Source organism: Lithobates pipiens, unplaced genomic scaffold (assembly GCF_037356315.1).
Source record: "Lithobates pipiens isolate NorthernLeopardFrog02 unplaced genomic scaffold, aLitPip1_a1.2 Scaffold_35, whole genome shotgun sequence".
Classification (NCBI taxonomy): Eukaryota; Metazoa; Chordata; class Amphibia; order Anura; family Ranidae; genus Lithobates; species Lithobates pipiens.
Window position 1 is genome coordinate 5,610,784 of NW_027507811.1, and position 18,114 is coordinate 5,628,897.

The 18,114-nt window shown below is 50.8% G+C and overlaps 2 protein-coding genes across 2 annotated transcripts in view; one reads left to right on the plus strand and one right to left on the minus strand.

Moving 5' to 3' along the window:
* LOC143955908 (uncharacterized) overlaps window positions 1-18,114 on the plus strand; it is an 865,587-nt gene that overhangs the window by 778,439 nt on the left and 69,034 nt on the right. The window lies entirely within an intron of this gene.
* LOC143955892 (uncharacterized) lies at window positions 2,777-15,433 on the minus strand. Its single transcript, XM_077466013.1, has 6 exons — window positions 15,343-15,433; window positions 10,095-10,284; window positions 9,881-9,978; window positions 9,604-9,801; window positions 9,326-9,523; window positions 2,777-3,002 (listed from the first exon to the last, which is right to left on the minus strand). Exons 2-6 carry the CDS (start codon window positions 10,126-10,128, stop codon window positions 2,799-2,801), a joined length of 732 nt encoding a protein of 243 aa, XP_077322139.1. The 5' UTR covers window positions 10,129-10,284; window positions 15,343-15,433; the 3' UTR covers window positions 2,777-2,798.

Here is an 18,114-nt window from a genome sequence, read left to right on the forward strand (position 1 = left end):
TCACCTGCGCAGAGGATGAGGCAAGCCAGTGACGGAACTACCGGGAAGGATGAGGAATGCCTACTGCAGCCCTCAAATGGCTGTTGGCGAGCGTGGGGCTGCCTCAGAGTGGGGGGGGGAGCAGCGCTCCCGCACGGTCCCCCAGCCAGGGGAAGAGGCGAGCTGTCCGTACGATCAGAGAGCTGTAATAGCTTTCATTCGAATTTGCTGTGTTCCCGGGACTCACCGTCACATAGCCCCACCTATTGGCCCGGGGCCTTTGATATACAGAACACCCGTCCAATGCGGGACATGTGACGTCATCAAAGGCGCCGGGCCAAGAGGTGGGGCTATGTGACGGTGAGCCCCGGGAACGGACAGCACGCCTCTTCCTCTTCTCACTTCCCCTGGCTGGGGGACCGTGCGGGCGATGCTCCCCCCCCCCCGCAGTATGCATGCCTCATCCTCCCCACGGGCCCCTCTCTGCTGCGGGCCCCATAGCACCTGCGTGGGTCGCTATGGTGGTAGTTCCGCCGCTGGTTCTTCTAGCCCATTACCTTTTTAAGGGTTAATTGTCAGCAGCCATAAAAAGCTCTCTCCGGTCGGTGCTCACTCAATCGGCAGGGGAGGGAGGCGTGACCAGCCTCTGAAACTCGTTCCCATTGGTTACTCCACTCGGAGGTTTGACGGGAGTCCCCCGGCTCATGACAACTCGTGCTCTCAGCGCCCTCCCACACTCCCCCATCGGAGCTGCCACTGTGACAAGGACAGCGGCGTTCGATCCCCGGCGTCAGGGCGCCACTTGTCACCCTGTGATTGGAACCGTTTATTCATTTTATATAGCTTCCTATTAACCAACTGCATACTGGCCACTTTTACCCCCCCCCTTCCTGCCCAGGCCAATTTTCAGCTTTTGGCGCTGTCACACCTTGAACGGTAATAGCGCGGTCATGCGACGCGGTACACATAGGACATTTTTATCATTTTATCGCACAAATAGAACTTTCTTTTTGGTGGTATTTAATCACTGCTGGGTTTTAAATTTCTGCTAAAAAAATGAAAAAAGACAGAAATTTTTTTGAAAACAAAACAAAACAATTTTATAGTTTGTTGTAAAATTTTGTAAACAGGTAATTTTTCTGCTTCATTGATGGGCAATGATGAGGCTGCACTGATGAGGCTGCACTGATGGGCATTGATAGGTGGCACTGAAGGGCATTGATAGGTGCCATTGATAGGTGGCACTGATGGGCATTGATAGATGGCACCGATAGGTGACACTGATGGGCGGCACTGAAGGGCATTGATAGGTGGCACTGATGAGTGGCACTGATGGGTGGCACTGATAGGTGACACTGATGGGCGGCACCGATAGGTGGCTCTGATAGGTGACACTGATGGGCGGAACTGATAGGAGACACTGATAGGCAGCACTGATGATGAGGCACTGATTGGCAGCACTGATGGACATTGATAAGTGGCACTGGTGGGCACTGATTGGCAGCACTGATGGGCATTGATAGGTGGCACGGGTGGGAATTGATAGGTGGCAGTGGTGGGCTTTGATTGGCGGCACTGATATGCACTGGCAGGTGGCACTGGTAAGTGACACTGATAGGCAGCATTGATGATGAGGCACTGATTGGCAGCACTGATGGGCATTGATAGGTGGCTCTGATGGGTGGCACTGATAGGAGACACTGATAGGCAGCACTGATGACGGGGCCATGATTGACAGCACTGATGGACATGGATAAGTGGCACTGGTGGGCACTGATTGGCAGCACTGATGGGCATTGATAGGTGGCACGGGTGGGAATTGATAGGTGGCAGTGGTGGGCTTTGATTGGCGGCATTGATATGCACTGGCAGGTGGCACTGGTAAGTGACACTGATAGGCAGCATTGATGATGAGGCACTGATTGGCAGCACTGATGGGCATTGATAGGTGGCTCTGATGGATGGCACTGATAGGAGACACTGATAGGCAGCACTGATGACGGGGCACTGATTGACAGCACTGATGGACATGGATAAGTGGCACTGGTGGGCACTGATTGACAGCACTGATGGGCATTGATAGGTGGCACTGGTGGGAATTGATAGGTGGCAATGGTGGGCTTTGATTGGCAGCACTGATATGCACTGGCAGGTGGCACTGGTAAGTGACACTGATAGGCAGCATTGATGATGAGGCACTGATTGGCAGCACTGATGGGCATTGATAGGTGGCTCTGATGGATGGCACTGATAGGAGACACTGATAGGCAGCACTGATGACGGGGCACTGATTGACAGCACTGATGGACATGGATAAGTGGCACTGGTGGGCACTGATTGACAGCACTGATGGGCATTGATAGGTGGCACTGGTGGGAATTGATAGGTGGCAATGGTGGGCTTTGATTGGCAGCACTGATATGCACTGGCAGGTGACACTGATAGGCAGCACTAATGATGAGCACTGATTGGCAGCAATGATGGGCATTGATAGGTGGCACTGGTGTACACTGGTGGGCTTTGATTGGCGGCACTGATATGCACTGACAGGTGGCACTGGTGGGCACAGATGAGGCGGCGGTGGCTCTCAATGTTTAGGACCTTGGTCCCTTTGACAGAAGCCAGCGATAAAAAAAAAAAAAAAAGCAGATTTCTGATCTTTTGTTTACATCACATGATCAGCTGTCATTGGCTGCCAGCTGATCACGTGGTCAGGGGCCAGGCTATAGCATGGGCAGGAAGTGGTTAAACTGTGCTACACCATTGGTCGCCTGGCGCCTCTCCCCCCCCCCTTCTTTTGATATCACCCAGCCCCCGCCCTACTCTGGACCAATCAGTGAGCAGTATGGGTGGAGGAATGGATTTAGTGTTAATGACCCACCTGTGCTGATCTCTGTAGGAGTGTCCTCCTCTATAAATGTCCCCGTTATTCCATCCTCCTCCATAGACTGCTGATCATCCCTCACATACCTCTCTTCTTCTTCTGATTTCACCTCAAATTCTATATCCATTGGATCTCCACTCTAAACCAAGAAAATGAGAGAGAAAATATCATCTGTAAGATAGAAGATTTATTATTGTGACATCATATATGTAGCGGTACCCCCATATGGGCTGCTGAGTGTAGTAGTCCATCTATCACCCTGCCCAGCCAGGCATCCAAAGACATGAAAGCAGTCCTTGCACTTTGGATTTTATTGAGGGGAATTTGCCTTGGCTAGGGATAGGGAATTTATGAGATGCCCAGATAATTAACAGTCAAACTATATACACCACGGTATATACAATCTCCTCTTGCACTTCCTTGCTTGCAGACTATCACTCCTCCAGCACATCACTTGCTTCCACTTCTTGGACCAACTAGCACTGTAAGCCTGACACTGGCTTAGCCAGGCCTAAAGCAGATGCCCTTTGCGGGCAGGGGGCCTGTGGTCCCTGCCTGCAAAGGGCATCTGCTTTAGGCCTGGTATAAGCCAGTGTCAGGCTTACAGTGCTAGGCCTGTGGTCCCTGCCTGCAAAGGGCATCTGCTTTAGGCCTGGCTAAGCCAGTGTCAGGCTTATGCCGCGCACACACAATCGGAATTCTCGTCGGAAAAAGCTCTGATGGTTTTCCCGACGGAATTCGGCTCAAGCTGTCTTGCCTATGCACGGTCACATCAAATTCCGATCGTTTATAACACGGTGACGTACAACACGTACGACAGGACTAGAAAAAGGAAGTTCAATAGCCAGTAGCCAATAGCTTCCTTCTCGTAGTTGAATCTGAGCATGCGTGATTTTTGGGGTGTCGGAATTGCATACACACGATCGGATTTACCGATAGAAAGTTTTTCCGTCGGGAAAATTGAGAACATGTTATCAATTTTTGGCTGGCGGAAATTCGGACAGCTAAATTCCGATGGAGCATACGCGCGGTTGCATTTTCCGATGAAAAGCTCTCATCGGTCTTTTTCTGGCCGGAATTCCGATCGCGTGTATGCAGCATTACAGTACTAGGCCTGTGGTCCCTGCCTTCAAAGGGCATTTGCTTTTGGCCTGGTATAAGCCAGTGTCAGGCTTACAGTGCTAGGCCTGTGGTCCCTGCCTGCAAAGGGCATTTGCTTTAGGCCTGGTATAAGCCAGTCTCAGGCTTACAGTGCTAGGCCTGTGGTCCCTGCCTGCAAAGGGCATCTGCTTTAGGCCTGGCTAAGCCAGTGTCAGGCTTACAGTGCTAGGCCTGTGGTCTCTGCCTGCAAAGGGCATCTGCTTTAGGCCTGGCTAAGCCAGTGTCAGGCTTATAGTGCTAGGCCTGTGGTCCCTGCCTGCAAAGGGCATTTGCTTTAGGCCTGGTATAAGCCAGTGTCAGGCTTACAGTGCTAGGCCTGTGGTCCCTGCCTGCAAAGGGCATTTGCTTTAGGCCTGGTATAAGCCAGTGTCAGGCTTACAGTGCTAGGCCTGTGGTCCCTGCCTGCAAAGGGCATCTGCTTTAGGCCTGGCTAAGCCAGTGTCAGGCTTACAGTGCTAGCTGGTCCAGGAAGTGTAAGTAAGTGATGTGCTGGAGGAGTGAGGAGTGATAGTCTGCAAGCAAGGAAGTGAAGGAGGAGAAGAGAAGATTGTATATACCGTGGTGTATATAGTTTGACTGTCAATTATCTGGGCATCTCTTACATTCCCTATCCCTAGCCAAGGCAACTTCCCCTCAATAAGTGGGATCATATGAGGCCCTCTCTCACTTAATGTAGGTTTGAAATCCCCTAACCCACTTACCCCTTCTATGTGGTCGGTTATACAGGCATGGTCTGTGGTGCAAGGGTTTAGGCCAATTAGTCCTGGTCGGCAATCTCCCAACCTACCACTCCGGAGAAATCCAAACTTAACCCTTTTTTTTTTGGACTATTCTGATCCGGTAGTTTGGACCAAATATGGTATTAAGACTCTACAACATATAGTGTCTAATGGTGCCCTTTAATGATCTTAAAGAACGCTACGGAGTGCCAAACTTACGTTTTTCATGTTTAGGTGTTTCCGAGACATGCTATTTGCTCTCAATTTGGAAAGCACCCTCTTGATACCCTGGAAAGGATGATCTTGAACCCAGTGACCTAGACCCTCTTGATTTTGAACCCAGTGGCCTAGACCCTCTTGATCTTGAACCCAGTCACCTAGACGCTCTTGATCTTGAACCCAGTGACCTAGACCCTCTTTATCTTGAACCCAGTGACCTAGATCCTCTTGATCTTGAACCCAGTGACCTAGACCCTCTTTATCTTGAACCCACTGACCTAGACCCTCTTGATCTTGAACCCAGTGACCTAAATCCTCTTGATGTTGAACCCAGTGACCTAGACCCTCTTGATCTTCAACCCAGTGACCTAGACCCTCTTGATCTTCAACCCAGTGACCCAGACCCTCTTTATCTTGAACCCACTGACCTAGACCCTCTTTATCTTGAACCTAGTGACCTAGACCCTCTTGATCTTGAACGCAGTGACCTAGACCCTCTTAATCTTGAACCCAGTGACCTAGATCCTCTTGATCTTGAACCCAGTGACCCAGACCCTCTTTATCTTGAACCCACTGACCTAGACCCTCTTGATCTTGAACCCACTGACCTAGAACCTCTTTATCTTGAACCCACTGACCTAGACCCTCTTGATCTTGAACCCAGTGACCTAAATCCTCTTGATCTTGAACCCAGTGACCTAGACCCTCTTTATCTTGAACGCAGTGACCTAGACCCTCTTGATCTTGAACCCAGTGACCTAGACCCTCTTGATCTTGAACCCAGTGACCTAGACCCTCTTGATCTTGAACCCAGTGACCTAGAACTACTGACAGCGACTCATCATCCAAGCCCAGTGTTCATTCTATACAAGGACCTCTTTCCAGACGGATCAATTGATGGAACCTTGCAGGCTGGCCTGGGAGGCCGCAGCTCCTGGACTATCCCGGGACCATTGATCTTGAACCCAGTGACCTAGACCCTCTTTATCTTGAGCCCACTGACCTAGACCCTCTTGATCTTGAACCCAGTGACCTAGACCCTCTTGATCTTGAACCCAGTGACCTAGACCCTCTTTATGTTGAACCCAGTGACCCAGACCCTCTTTATCTTGAACCCACCGACCTAGACCCTCTTTATCTTGAACCCACTGACCTAGACCCTCTTGATCTTGAACCCAGTGACCTAGACCCTCTTGATCTTCAAACCAGTGACCTAGACCCTCTTGATCTTCAACCCAGTGACCCAGACCCTCTTTATCTTGAACCCACCGACCTAGACCCTCTTTATCTTGAACCCAGTGACCTAGACCCTCTTGATCTTGAACCCAGTGACCTAGACCCTCTTGATCTTGAATCCAGTGACCTAGACCCTCTTTATGTTGAACCCAGTGACCCAGACCCTCTTTATCTTGAACCCACTGACCTAGACCCTCTTGATCTTGAACCCAGTGACCTAGACCCTCTTGATCTTGAACCCAGTGACCTAGAACTATCGACACTACTGACTCATCATCCAAGCCCAGTGTCCATTCTATACAAGGACCTCTTTCCAGAGACGGTTCAATTTATGGAACCTTGCAGGCTGGCCCGGGAGGCCGCAGCTCCTGGACTATCCCGGGACGATTGTGATGACATTTGGGAGGCTCCCTTTTTAAGTGCTTAGTTTCAGCTAGACACCGTATTCTACGCCAAGAAACTGATTATTCTGTCAGGGAAGAGGTCGTATGCTTCAACTGTGGTATCCTGGAAATCACTGGTTAACAAAGCGGTTCCGCTTTACAAAGTCACACATTTGTGGGGCCCTGGCCAAATTCGATAAGGTACGAGGGACACAGTTTCTAACTGAATTCTTATGTAGGTTTTATATGTTCCTTGGTGTTGGTTGAATAGCTGAGTGTTTTTACCAAACTTAAATATTCCTGATGAAGGGGAGGTGAAGGGTCCCCTCAATAAAATACAAAAAAAAAAGTGCAAGGACTGCTTTCATGTCTCTGGATGCTTGAAAAGTGTGTGCCTGGCTGGACTACTACACTCAGCAGCCCCTACAGGGGTAGCGCTACATTTGGGGGCTCGTCCGGGACTCCCAGCCCTCCCGGCTGCAGCTGCCCCTTTCCACTGCTCGTGCCACCACAATCCTCCAGTCTGGCTCTGCACCCATCCCAGACTGCTGCATCTCAGTCCTCTCGGGCATGCCTCTCAGTCCTCCTCACTGTGTGAACACTCACCTGCCCTCTTGGCTGCCTCTGTGGACCTCCTGAAGACTTGCACGGCAGTGTTTTACCCGCTGTCCTCTCTTGCTCTTCCTGGTCAGGACACCTCTGTGCGTTATAAGAGGGTCCTGTCCGCACCCAAGCCCAGGCCCAAGGTCACTCCCCTTTGCAGGCAGGGACCACAAACCCCTATGGTGTAGCAAAAATATAGAAACTTCCAGTGCTAGCTGCCCCTGTGGCTACTGCTCCCAATACCACCTCTTCAGGCACTGCCAGCCGTCCTGGCTGCAGCTGCCCCTTTCCACTGCCCATGCCACCACAATCCTCCAGTCTGGCTCTGCACCCATCCCAGACTGCTGCATCTCAGTCCTCTCAGACGTGTCTCCCAGTCCTCCTCACTGTGTGAACACTCACCTGCCCTCTTGGCTGCCTTTGGGGACCTCCTGGAGACTTGCACGGCAGTGTTCTCCCGCTGTCCTCTCGTGCTCCTCCTGATCAGGACACCTCTAGTGCGATATAAGAGGGTCCCGTCTGCACCCAAGCCCAGGCCCAAGGTCACTCCCCCCCCCCCCCGGGGAGCTCCCTCAAAGGCCCCCAACAGCTTAACACTCCATCTCCATTTTCTACCCAATCAACTCCTCCCCCAGCTAGGCTGACCCTGGGTATTTAAGGAGGCGTGCCCCCTGCCAATCCAGATTGGGGATTGGTCAGGGCTCCTCAGAACACCCCAGGTGGCTCCATGTCCCCTCTCTTTACAGAAAACACCAGAAGTTTATGGAAAGGAGTGGGAGGTCCTAATGACACCACTTGTGAGTCACCCAACTCTATTTTGATAGGTATGTAATCCATGGGCGTGGGTTGCCACGGACGGGCGACAGCACATGGTTAAAAGTTGCTGAATTGCAAATTTAGCACAAGTCTCCGTCCCAGCTGTGGTTGGGAATCTGTGTAAGCAGGGGGCGGCAATAACTTGGCAAGCGGATCCCGCTGGTTGCTATGGGCAACAGCACTTGATGCTGTAGTACTGAATGCAGGCAGAGACCATAAATCCTTCCCCTAAGTTCAATTCCTCAATTGGTGGAACAAAGTGCAGTTCCCCCCGACTTGTTCAACTTTGGTTGCTAGGGGCAATGGCTGGCAGGTTACCTGAGAACAGACGTCCTGGAAGAGCCCCCAAAAGTAGCGGTAAAACCCCTTAGGGACTGCTGAGTTTAGTAGTCTGTCTGTCACCCTGCCCAGCCAGGCACACACTTTTCAAGCATCCAGAGACGTGAAAGCAGTCCTTGCACTTGTTTTTTTGTATTTTTTTTTTTTTGAGGGGAATTTAACTTGGATAGGGATAGAAAACGTATGAGATGCCCAGATAACTGACAGCCAATAGTGGGCCAAACTATTTACACCACAGTATATACAATCTCCTCACTCCTCCAGCACATCACTTGCTTGCACTTCCTGGACCAACTAGCAATGTAAGCACCACACTGGCTCAGCCAGGCCTAAAGCAGATGCTCTTTGCAGGCAGGGACCACAGACCCCTATGGTGTAGCAAAATATAGAAAGTTCCAGTGCTAGCTGTCCCTGTGGTACCAACTCTTCAGGCAAGTAAGAGGGTCCCATCCACACCTGAGCCCAGGCCTAAGGGCTTCCCCCTCCAGACTGGGGAGCTCCCTTAAAAGGCCCCCGACAACCTAACACTCCATCTCCATTTTCCACCCGATCACCTTCTCCCCAGCTGGGCTGACCCTGGGTATTTATGGGGGCCCGCCCCCTGCCAATCCAGATTGGGGATTGGTCATGGCTCCTCAGAACACCCCAGGTGACTCCACCTCCCCTCTCCACCTCTCTTTCCAGAAAACACCAGAAGATTCGGGAAAGGAGTGGGAGGTCCTAGTGACACCACCTGTGAGTCACCCAGGTCTATTCTGAGTCACCCCCTTCTCAGATCACAAGAAAACACCCAGGTTTGGCTCCCAGTCAAGCCTGGAAATGTACATATTCTCACAAAAAAGGTACTTTCACTCCTAGCACACTAGAGGGTGCTACATATACACACACACACACACATATATATATATATATATATATATATATATATATATACACACACACATCCTCTCCACAAGTCCATGTTCTAGATGCTCCGATCCACCAACCTTGTAATAGTGAGGGATGGTGTGACCTTCCTGTGTGGAATACAGAGGACGGGGACATCTCTCTGGGGGGTTCCTGGTATTTGGTGGCTCCATCATATCCTTGTGACCTTCTGAAAACTCCTCCATCACTCCATACTCCTCATCCTCCTCTTTATACTCTTCTTTAATAACAATATTTTGATCCCCGAGGTTTCCACTCTGATTATATAATAAAACATTCATTGTAACAAACACGTTTGTGTATAAATCAGAACTATCAATAATTGTCAATCATCTACCTGATGATGGTGGGGGATGGTGTGACCTTCCTGTGTGGAATCCCGGGAATACAGAGGACGGGGACATCTCTCTGGTGGGTTCCTGGTATTAGGTGGATCTTTGTGTCCTTCTAAAAATTTCTCCATCACTCCATACTCCTCATCCTCCTCTTTATACTCTTCTTTAACATCAATATTATCATCCCCGAGGTTTCCACTCTGAATATATAATAAAACATTCATTGTAACAAACATGCTGTGTATAAATCATAATTACCATTAATGGTCACTCACCTACCTGATGATGGTGGGGGATGGTGTGACCTTCCTGTGTGGAATCCCGGGAATACAGAGGACGGGGACATCTCTCTGGTGGGTTCCCATTACTGGATCCATCTGTAGGAAACACACACACTGACTGAATACATTGTTTCTATGTGTTTATCAGATGATGGGGGATCTAGGTGGAGCCTCCGTACTGCTCTCTCCTTTACAATAAAGTCTCCTCTTACCCGGTGATGTGAGGGGCGGCTGATTGGCCATCATGACGTCCTTCCCGGCTCCGCTCACCTCTCCTGTCAGCAGCTCGATGATCTCTCTGGTGACTTCTAGAATCTTCTTTGTATTTCTCTATTCTATCAGGGAGGGAGGTGGAGGCAATGTGATGGTCATGTGATCTCCAGACTTCACAGGAGGAAAACTCTAGATTTGGACACAAATAGTAAAATCAAATGACATTCCCAGAATTATCATCACCTCTCCAGTCAGGTCTCCATTTTACTTGATTTTCCCTGAAGAGGGAGAGAAATTGGGAGGAGGAGCTGTGAGGTCAGTGTGATGTCATAGGATGCTCTGACTCTGATTGTAGAGACGTGGGAGGAGGAGCTCTGGGGGTGCTCTGAGGTTTCTGTGCACAGAATCATTTCTCCTGGGTTTGTATCACCTCTCCTAAACTGCAAGGTAATCTTTGTCTTTGGGCTTTGCCAGGACACATCATATTCCTGTGATCTCCATGTACATTGTTAAACTGTGGCCAAATCTCCCATCCCCCCATGCCTTCTGGCAACAGCTGCAATCCACACAATTTAGTTCCTATCAATCTTCTTCCCAAAACCAGCCTCCTCTTCTCTTGCGCCCTTTGGAACGCCTGCTCTGTCTGTAACAAACTCACTTCTGTCCATGACCTCTTTATCACTAACTACTTGATGTTACTGAAACCTGACTTCATGAATCCGACACTGCTTCTCCTGCTTCCCTCTCCCATGATGGACTTCTCTGGACTCACTCCCCCAAATCATTTCAGAAATAAAATAAAACTGATTTGATTTGTGATGAGATCTCCGCTGTACAGATATCCCCCCCACTTATCACTACATGTCCACAGGTACAATCAACACTTCCCTTATTCAACCCTGCTACTATAGATGAGGTTGCTGAACTTTTCTCTAATTCTCACCCAACCACCCGTCCCCTGGACCCAGTTCCTTCCCAAATACTACGGTCACCCTCTGGATCTATCCTACAGTCTCTCTCTCACATTTGTATCTTCCCCAACTCTCTAAAACATGCACTAGTCACCCCCATACTTAAAAAACCTTCCTTGGCTCCCACCAATCTTAACAACCTTCACCCAATCTCATTGCTCCCCTGTTCCTCCAAACTTCCTAAACATCTGGTCTACAACTGACAGAGCGACCATCTTACTGAACATAACTTTCCTGATCCCCTTTAATCTGGATTTCGCCCTCAACACTCACAAATGATCTGCTAACGGCTACTAAATCCAATGGACACTATTCTGTACTCCTACTCCTGGACCTCTCTGCTGCCTTTGACACAGTGGACCACCCCCTCCGCCCCAAAAAACTCCTCTCCTTTGGTCTCTGCGACTGTAGTCTTTGCTGGTTCTCATCCTACCTTTCCCACCACACCTTCAGTGTCATAACTTTACTTCCCCCTCTCCTCCTTCTTTACTCAGTCTGGGTCCCCCAAGGTTCTGTTCTTGGACCTCTCCTATTCTCGATCAACACCTCCTCCCTGGGTCAGCTCAGAGCCTCCATTCAGTGTCCTCCACCCCTCTCTACCAATCCCTCCACTGACCTCCATTCAGTGTCCTCCACCCCTCTCTACCAATCCCTCCACTGACCTCCATTCAGTGTCCTCCACACCTCTCTACCAATCCCTCCACTGACCTCCATTCAGTGTCCTCCACCCCTCTCAGCCAATCCCTCCACTGGTCTCCATTCAGTGTCCTCCACCCCTCTCTGCCAATCCCTCCACTGGTCTCCATTCAGTGTCCTCCACCCCTCTCTACCAATCCCTCCACTGGCCTCCATTCAGTGTCCTCCACCCCTCTCTACCAATCCCTCCACTGGTCTCCATTCAGTGTCCTCCACCCCTCTCTACCAATCCCTCCACTGACCTCCATTCAGTGTCCTCCACCCCTCTCTACCAATCCCTCCACTGGTCTCCATTCAGTGTCCTCCACCCCTCTCTGCCAATCCCTCCACTGACCTCCATTCAGTGTCCTCCACCCCTCTCTACCAATCCCTCCACTGACCTCCATTCAGTGTCCTCCACCCCTCTCTGCCAATCCCTCCACTGACCTCCATTCAGTGTCCTCCACCCCTCTCTACCAATCCCTCCACTGACCTCCATTCAGTGTCCTCCAACCCTCTCTACCAATCCCTCCACTGGTCTCCATTCAGTGTCCTCCATCCCTCTCTACCAATCCCTTCACTGGTCTCCATTCAGTGTCCTCCACCCCTCTCTACCAATCCCTCCACTGGCTTACATTCAGTGTCCTCCACCCCTCTCTACCAATCCCTCCACTGGCCTCCATTCAATGTCCTCCACCCCTCTCTACCAATCCCTCCACTGGCCTCCATTCAGTGTCCTCCACCCCTCTCTACCAATCCCTCCACTGACCTCCATTCAGTGTCCTCCAACCCTCTCTACCAATCCCTCCACTGGTCTCCATTCAGTGTCCTCCATCCCTCTCTACCAATCCCTCCACTGGCCTCCATTCAGTGTCCTCCACCCCTCTCTACCAATCCCTCCACTGACCTCCATTCAGTGTCCTCCACCCCTCTCTACCAATCCCTCCACTGGTCTCCATTCAGTGTCCTCCACCCCTCTCTACCAATCCCTCCACTGGTCTCCATTCAGTGTCCTCCACCCCTCTCTACCAATCCCTCCACTGGCCTCCATTCAGTGTCCTCCACCCCTCTCTACCAATCCCTCCACTGGTCTCCATTCAGTGTCCTCCACTCCTCTCTGCCAATCCCTCCACTGGCCTCCATTCAGTGTCCTCCACCCCTCTCTACCAATCCCTCCACTGGCCTCCATTCAGTGTCCTCCACCCCTCTCTGCCAATCCCTCCACTGACCTCCATTCAGTGTCCTCCACCCCTCTCTACCAAACCCTCCACTGGTCTCCATTCAGTGTCCTCCACCCCTCTCTACCAATCCCTCCACTGGCCTCCATTCAGTGTCCTCCACCCCTCTCTACCAATCCCTCCACTGGTCTCCATTCAGTGTCCTCCACCCCTCTCTACCAATCCCTCCACTGACCTCCATTCAGTGTCCTCCACCCCTCTCTACCAATCCCTCCACTGACCTCCATTCAGTGTCCTCCACCCCTCTCTACCAATCCCTCCACTGACCTCCATTCAGTGTCCTCCACCCCTCTCTGCCAATCCCTCCACTGACCTCCATTCAGTGTCCTCCACCCCTCTCTACCAATCCCTCCACTGACCTCCATTCAGTGTCCTCCAACCCTCTCTACCAATCCCTCCACTGGTCTCCATTCAGTGTCCTCCATCCCTCTCTACCAATCCCTTCACTGGTCTCCATTCAGTGTCCTCCACCCCTCTCTACCAATCCCTCCACTGGCTTACATTCAGTGTCCTCCACCCCTCTCTACCAATCCCTCCACTGGCCTCCATTCAGTGTCCTCCACCCCTCTCTACCAATCCCTCCACTGGCCTCCATTCAGTGTCCTCCACCCCTCTCTACCAATCCCTCCACTGACCTCCATTCAGTGTCCTCCAACCCTCTCTACCAATCCCTCCACTGATCTCCATTCAGTGTCCTCCACCCCTCTCTACCAATCCCTCCACTGGCCTCCATTCAGTGTCCTCCACCCCTCTCTACCAATCCCTCCACTGGTCTCCATTCAGTGTCCTCCACCCCTCTCTACCAATCCCTCCACTGGCCTCCATTCAGTGTCCTCCACCCCTCTCTACCAATCCCTCCACTGGTCTCCATTCAGTGTCCTCCACCCCTCTCTACCAATCCCTCCACTGACCTCCATTCAGTGTCCTCCACCCCTCTCTACCAATCCCTCCACTGACCTCCATTCAGTGTCCTCCACCCCTCTCTACCAATCCCTCCACTGACCTCCATTCAGTGTCCTCCACCCCTCTCTGCCAATCCCTCCACTGACCTCCATTCAGTGTCCTCCACCCCTCTCTACCAATCCCTCCACTGACCTCCATTCAGTGTCCTCCAACCCTCTCTACCAATCCCTCCACTGGTCTCCATTCAGTGTCCTCCATCCCTCTCTACCAATCCCTTCACTGGTCTCCATTCAGTGTCCTCCACCCCTCTCTACCAATCCCTCCACTGGCTTACATTCAGTGTCCTCCACCCCTCTCTACCAATCCCTCCACTGGCCTCCATTCAGTGTCCTCCACCCCTCTCTACCAATCCCTCCACTGGCCTCCATTCAGTGTCCTCCACCCCTCTCTACCAATCCCTCCACTGACCTCCATTCAGTGTCCTCCAACCCTCTCTACCAATCCCTCCACTGGTCTCCATTCAGTGTCCTCCATCCCTCTCTACCAATCCCTCCACTGGCCTCCATTCAGTGTCCTCCACCCCTCTCTACCAATCCCTCCACTGACCTCCATTCAGTGTCCTCCACCCCTCTCTACCAATCCCTCCACTGGTCTCCATTCAGTGTCCTCCACCCCTCTCTACCAATCCCTCCACTGACCTCCATTCAGTGTCCTCCACCCCTCTCTGCCAATCCCTCCACTGGCCTCCATTCAGTGTCCTCCACCCCTCTCTACCAATCCCTCCACTGGCCTCCATTCAGTGTCCTCCACCCCTCTCTGCCAATCCCTCCACTGGCCTCCATTCACCCAACAAACGAAATTCAAAATAGCAACAACAACTTAGAAAGTCGTCCAGAACTCGGCCCCTCAACTACATCACTAGCCTTGTCTCACAATACCAACCAAATCATTCTCTTCGTTTCTGCCAGGACCTCTTGTTCTCTAGCTTCCTCCCATGCTCATCTCCAGGACTTCCTCCTGAGCCTCTCCCATCCTTTGGATCTCCCTATCCCAACTTGTCTATCGCCTACTCTGTCCACTTGGACGATCCCTGAAAACCCTTCTCTTAAGAGAAGTCTATCCTGCACCCCGCCCATCAACTGGACTTTTATTTCCTCCATCAGCCCATCCCCCACAGTTATTGTCTTTTGTATCCGTTGACCCTCCCTCTTAGATCGTAAGCTCTAAGGATCAGGGCCCTCTGATTCCTCCTGTATTATATTGTATTGTAACTGTACTATTTGCCCTCACGTAGTGAAAACTGTTGGCACGATATAAATCCTGTATAATAATAATAATATATGTGTGTATCATCATCTGCTGGAGATAAAAGACGTCACAGTGACTATGGAGGAAGAGGACAGACATGACGGGGGGGGGGGGGGGTTATAGGGTGTAAATAGAAGATAAGATCTTATTACCTCCTCTGCTAGCAATTTCTGCAACGTCACCTTTGTACTTCGTACCTCAGGAACTTCCTGTCTGTAGCTGACATCACTTCCTGTCTGTAGCTTGCATCACTTCCTGTCTTCCATAGAGACTTCCTGTCTCTATGGTAGAAGTGAGAAGATTACCACCTTGTGGAGCTCAGAGGAACTGCAGCCCCCGAGAAACGTCTCGTAGTGTGAACACGGCCTTGTGCTGTGTGTGTGTGTGTACTGTATATTCCTATAGATGTGTACAGGGGTCAAGTCCTGGGGAAAAAAGTACAGGAACTCATCCAAGATCCCCCACCTCAAAAATAAAAAATGTGTGTATATCGCTTTTACATCAGGGTCTGCAGAGTTAGTTTCATAGTTAGTAAGGTTGAATAAAGACACCAGTCCATCCAGTTCAACCTGAGTCTCTACAATTGTCCCTATACCTGTACATTTCACACTCACATTGGCCCCTGCCCTCAAGGAGCCCACAATCCAAGGTCCCCATTCATATACTAGGGCCAATTTTGGACAGAAGCCAATTAACCTACCTGTATGTCTTTGGAGTGTGGGAGGAAACTGGAGTGCCTGGAGGAAACCCACGCAGGCACAGGGAGAACATGCAAACTCCAGGCAGGTAGTGTCGTGGTTGGGATTCAAAGCGACCCTTCTTACTGCTAGGTGAGAGTGCTAACCACTACACCACTGTCTCTGTCCCCTTCACTCCCCCTCTCCAGTAATGTCCTCTGTCCCCTACACTCCCCCCCCTTCAGTAATGTCCTCTGTCCCCTTCACCTCCTCCCCAGTAATGTCCTCTGTCCCCTTCACTCCCCCTCTCCTGTAATGTCCTCTGTCCCCTACACTCCCCCCCTCCAGTAATGTCCTCTGTCCCCTTCACCTCCTCCCCAGTAATGTTCTTTGCCCCCTTCACCTCCCCCCCCCCCAGTACCAGTTTCCAGTTCCTGGAAGAGTGGGGGCTGGTAAGATCTGGTGAGATCTCAACTGACCTGTCAGCGAGGTGGTGAGCTGTCAGCGGTGGCCCTGCAGAGCGGAGGCTAGGCGGTATCGGTAGTAGTGGAGATGTGTGCGGCAGCGGGGTGAAGGAGGAGGAATCAGGGAGGAGAGAGGAATGGGGTACACCTATGACATCACACACCAGGCGTGCCAGTTCTATGAGGTTTGCCATTACACCGGGACACTCACAGCCGGCATTTGGGACTCGGGAGTTGTAGTTTCCTGCTGCGCTGCTCAGTTCTCTCCAGTCTCCACCCACCGCCACCCGGGAACTTGAGCGTGGTCCAGACTACAACTCCCGGAATGCAGTGCAGAAAAACTGCCCTCCCAGCTCAGCCGGCCCCCCCCCCCCCTGTTCAAAGGCCAGTCCTGCTAAAGGGAACTGAGTTCCCGCTATGGGAAAAGTACAGGAACGCCGTTCCCATGCGTTCCCGCAGGACTCCAGCCCTGGATGTGTAGTGCTCCCACCGCAGACTCCGGTGATATTAAGTGGTAGAAAAGAGGAGTGTTAAGTGGCGCTTGGGGAGCAGGAAAGGAAGGCGAGATATACACTAAAAGTTGTAAATATACAATGGGTCTGAAATCAGTACCCAGAATGGAGTTGCCACCTTATCCCTTTAAAACCCGAACACGTATTAATTATACGGGTTCTGTGGCTGATTAAGGTGGTAATTAAACTGACTCGGTGCCTTATCTGCATAAGGACAAAGCCTATTTCTGACATTTGTTGTTTACAAGTTAAAATCAGTATTTTTTTTGCTAGAAAATTACTTAGAACCTCCAAAAGTTACAGTATACAACGGATCAAAACATGATAGTTGGTAAATCAATATCCAAAGATAATGGTTGTAAAGGCATTAAAAAGGGTGAAAGACGTGTCAACGGGTGTCCATAACAAAATGTCCAATTAGTCCATGCTGACTACCAGCTTCAAATTAGTAGCCAGCTGATTAGCAACTCTCAAAAGTAGAATAATGCTCCCGTACACACGGTCGGACTTTCCGACAACAAAACCGTGGAATTTTGTTCGAAGGTTGTTGGCTTCAACTTGTCACACAAATGTTGGCCAACAATTATGAACGCGGTGACGTACAAGACGTACGACGAACCGAGAAAAAGGAAGTTCAATAGCCAGTGCGGCTCCTTCTGCTTGATTCCGAGCATGCGTGAACTTCCGTGGAATTTTGTTCGAAGGTTGTTGGCTTCAACTTGTCTTGCATGCACATGGTCAAGCAAATGTTGGCCAACAATTATGAACGCGGTGACGTAAAGACGTACGACGAACCGAGAAAAAGGAAGTTCAATAGCCAGTGCAGGTCCTTCTGCTTGATTCCGAGCATTCGTGAACTTCCGTGGAATTTTGTTCGAAGGTTGTTGGCTTCAACTTGTCTTGCATGCACACGGTCAAGCAAATGTTGGCCAACAATTACAAACGTGGTGACGCACAGGATGTACGACGAACCGAGAAAAAGGAAGTTCAATAGCCAGTGCGGCTCCTTCTGCTTGATTCCGAGCATGCGTGAACTTCCGTGGAATTTTGTTCCAAGGTTGTTGGCTTCAACTTGTCTTGCATGCACACAATCGCACAAATGTTGGCCAACAATTACGCATGCAGTGACGTACAAGACGTACGACGAACCGAGAAAAGGGAAGTTCAATAGCCAGTGCGGCTCCTTCTGCTTGATTCCGAGCATGCGTGAACTTCCGTGGAGTTTTGTTCCAAGGTTGTTGGCTTCAACTTGTCTTGCATGCACACGGTCG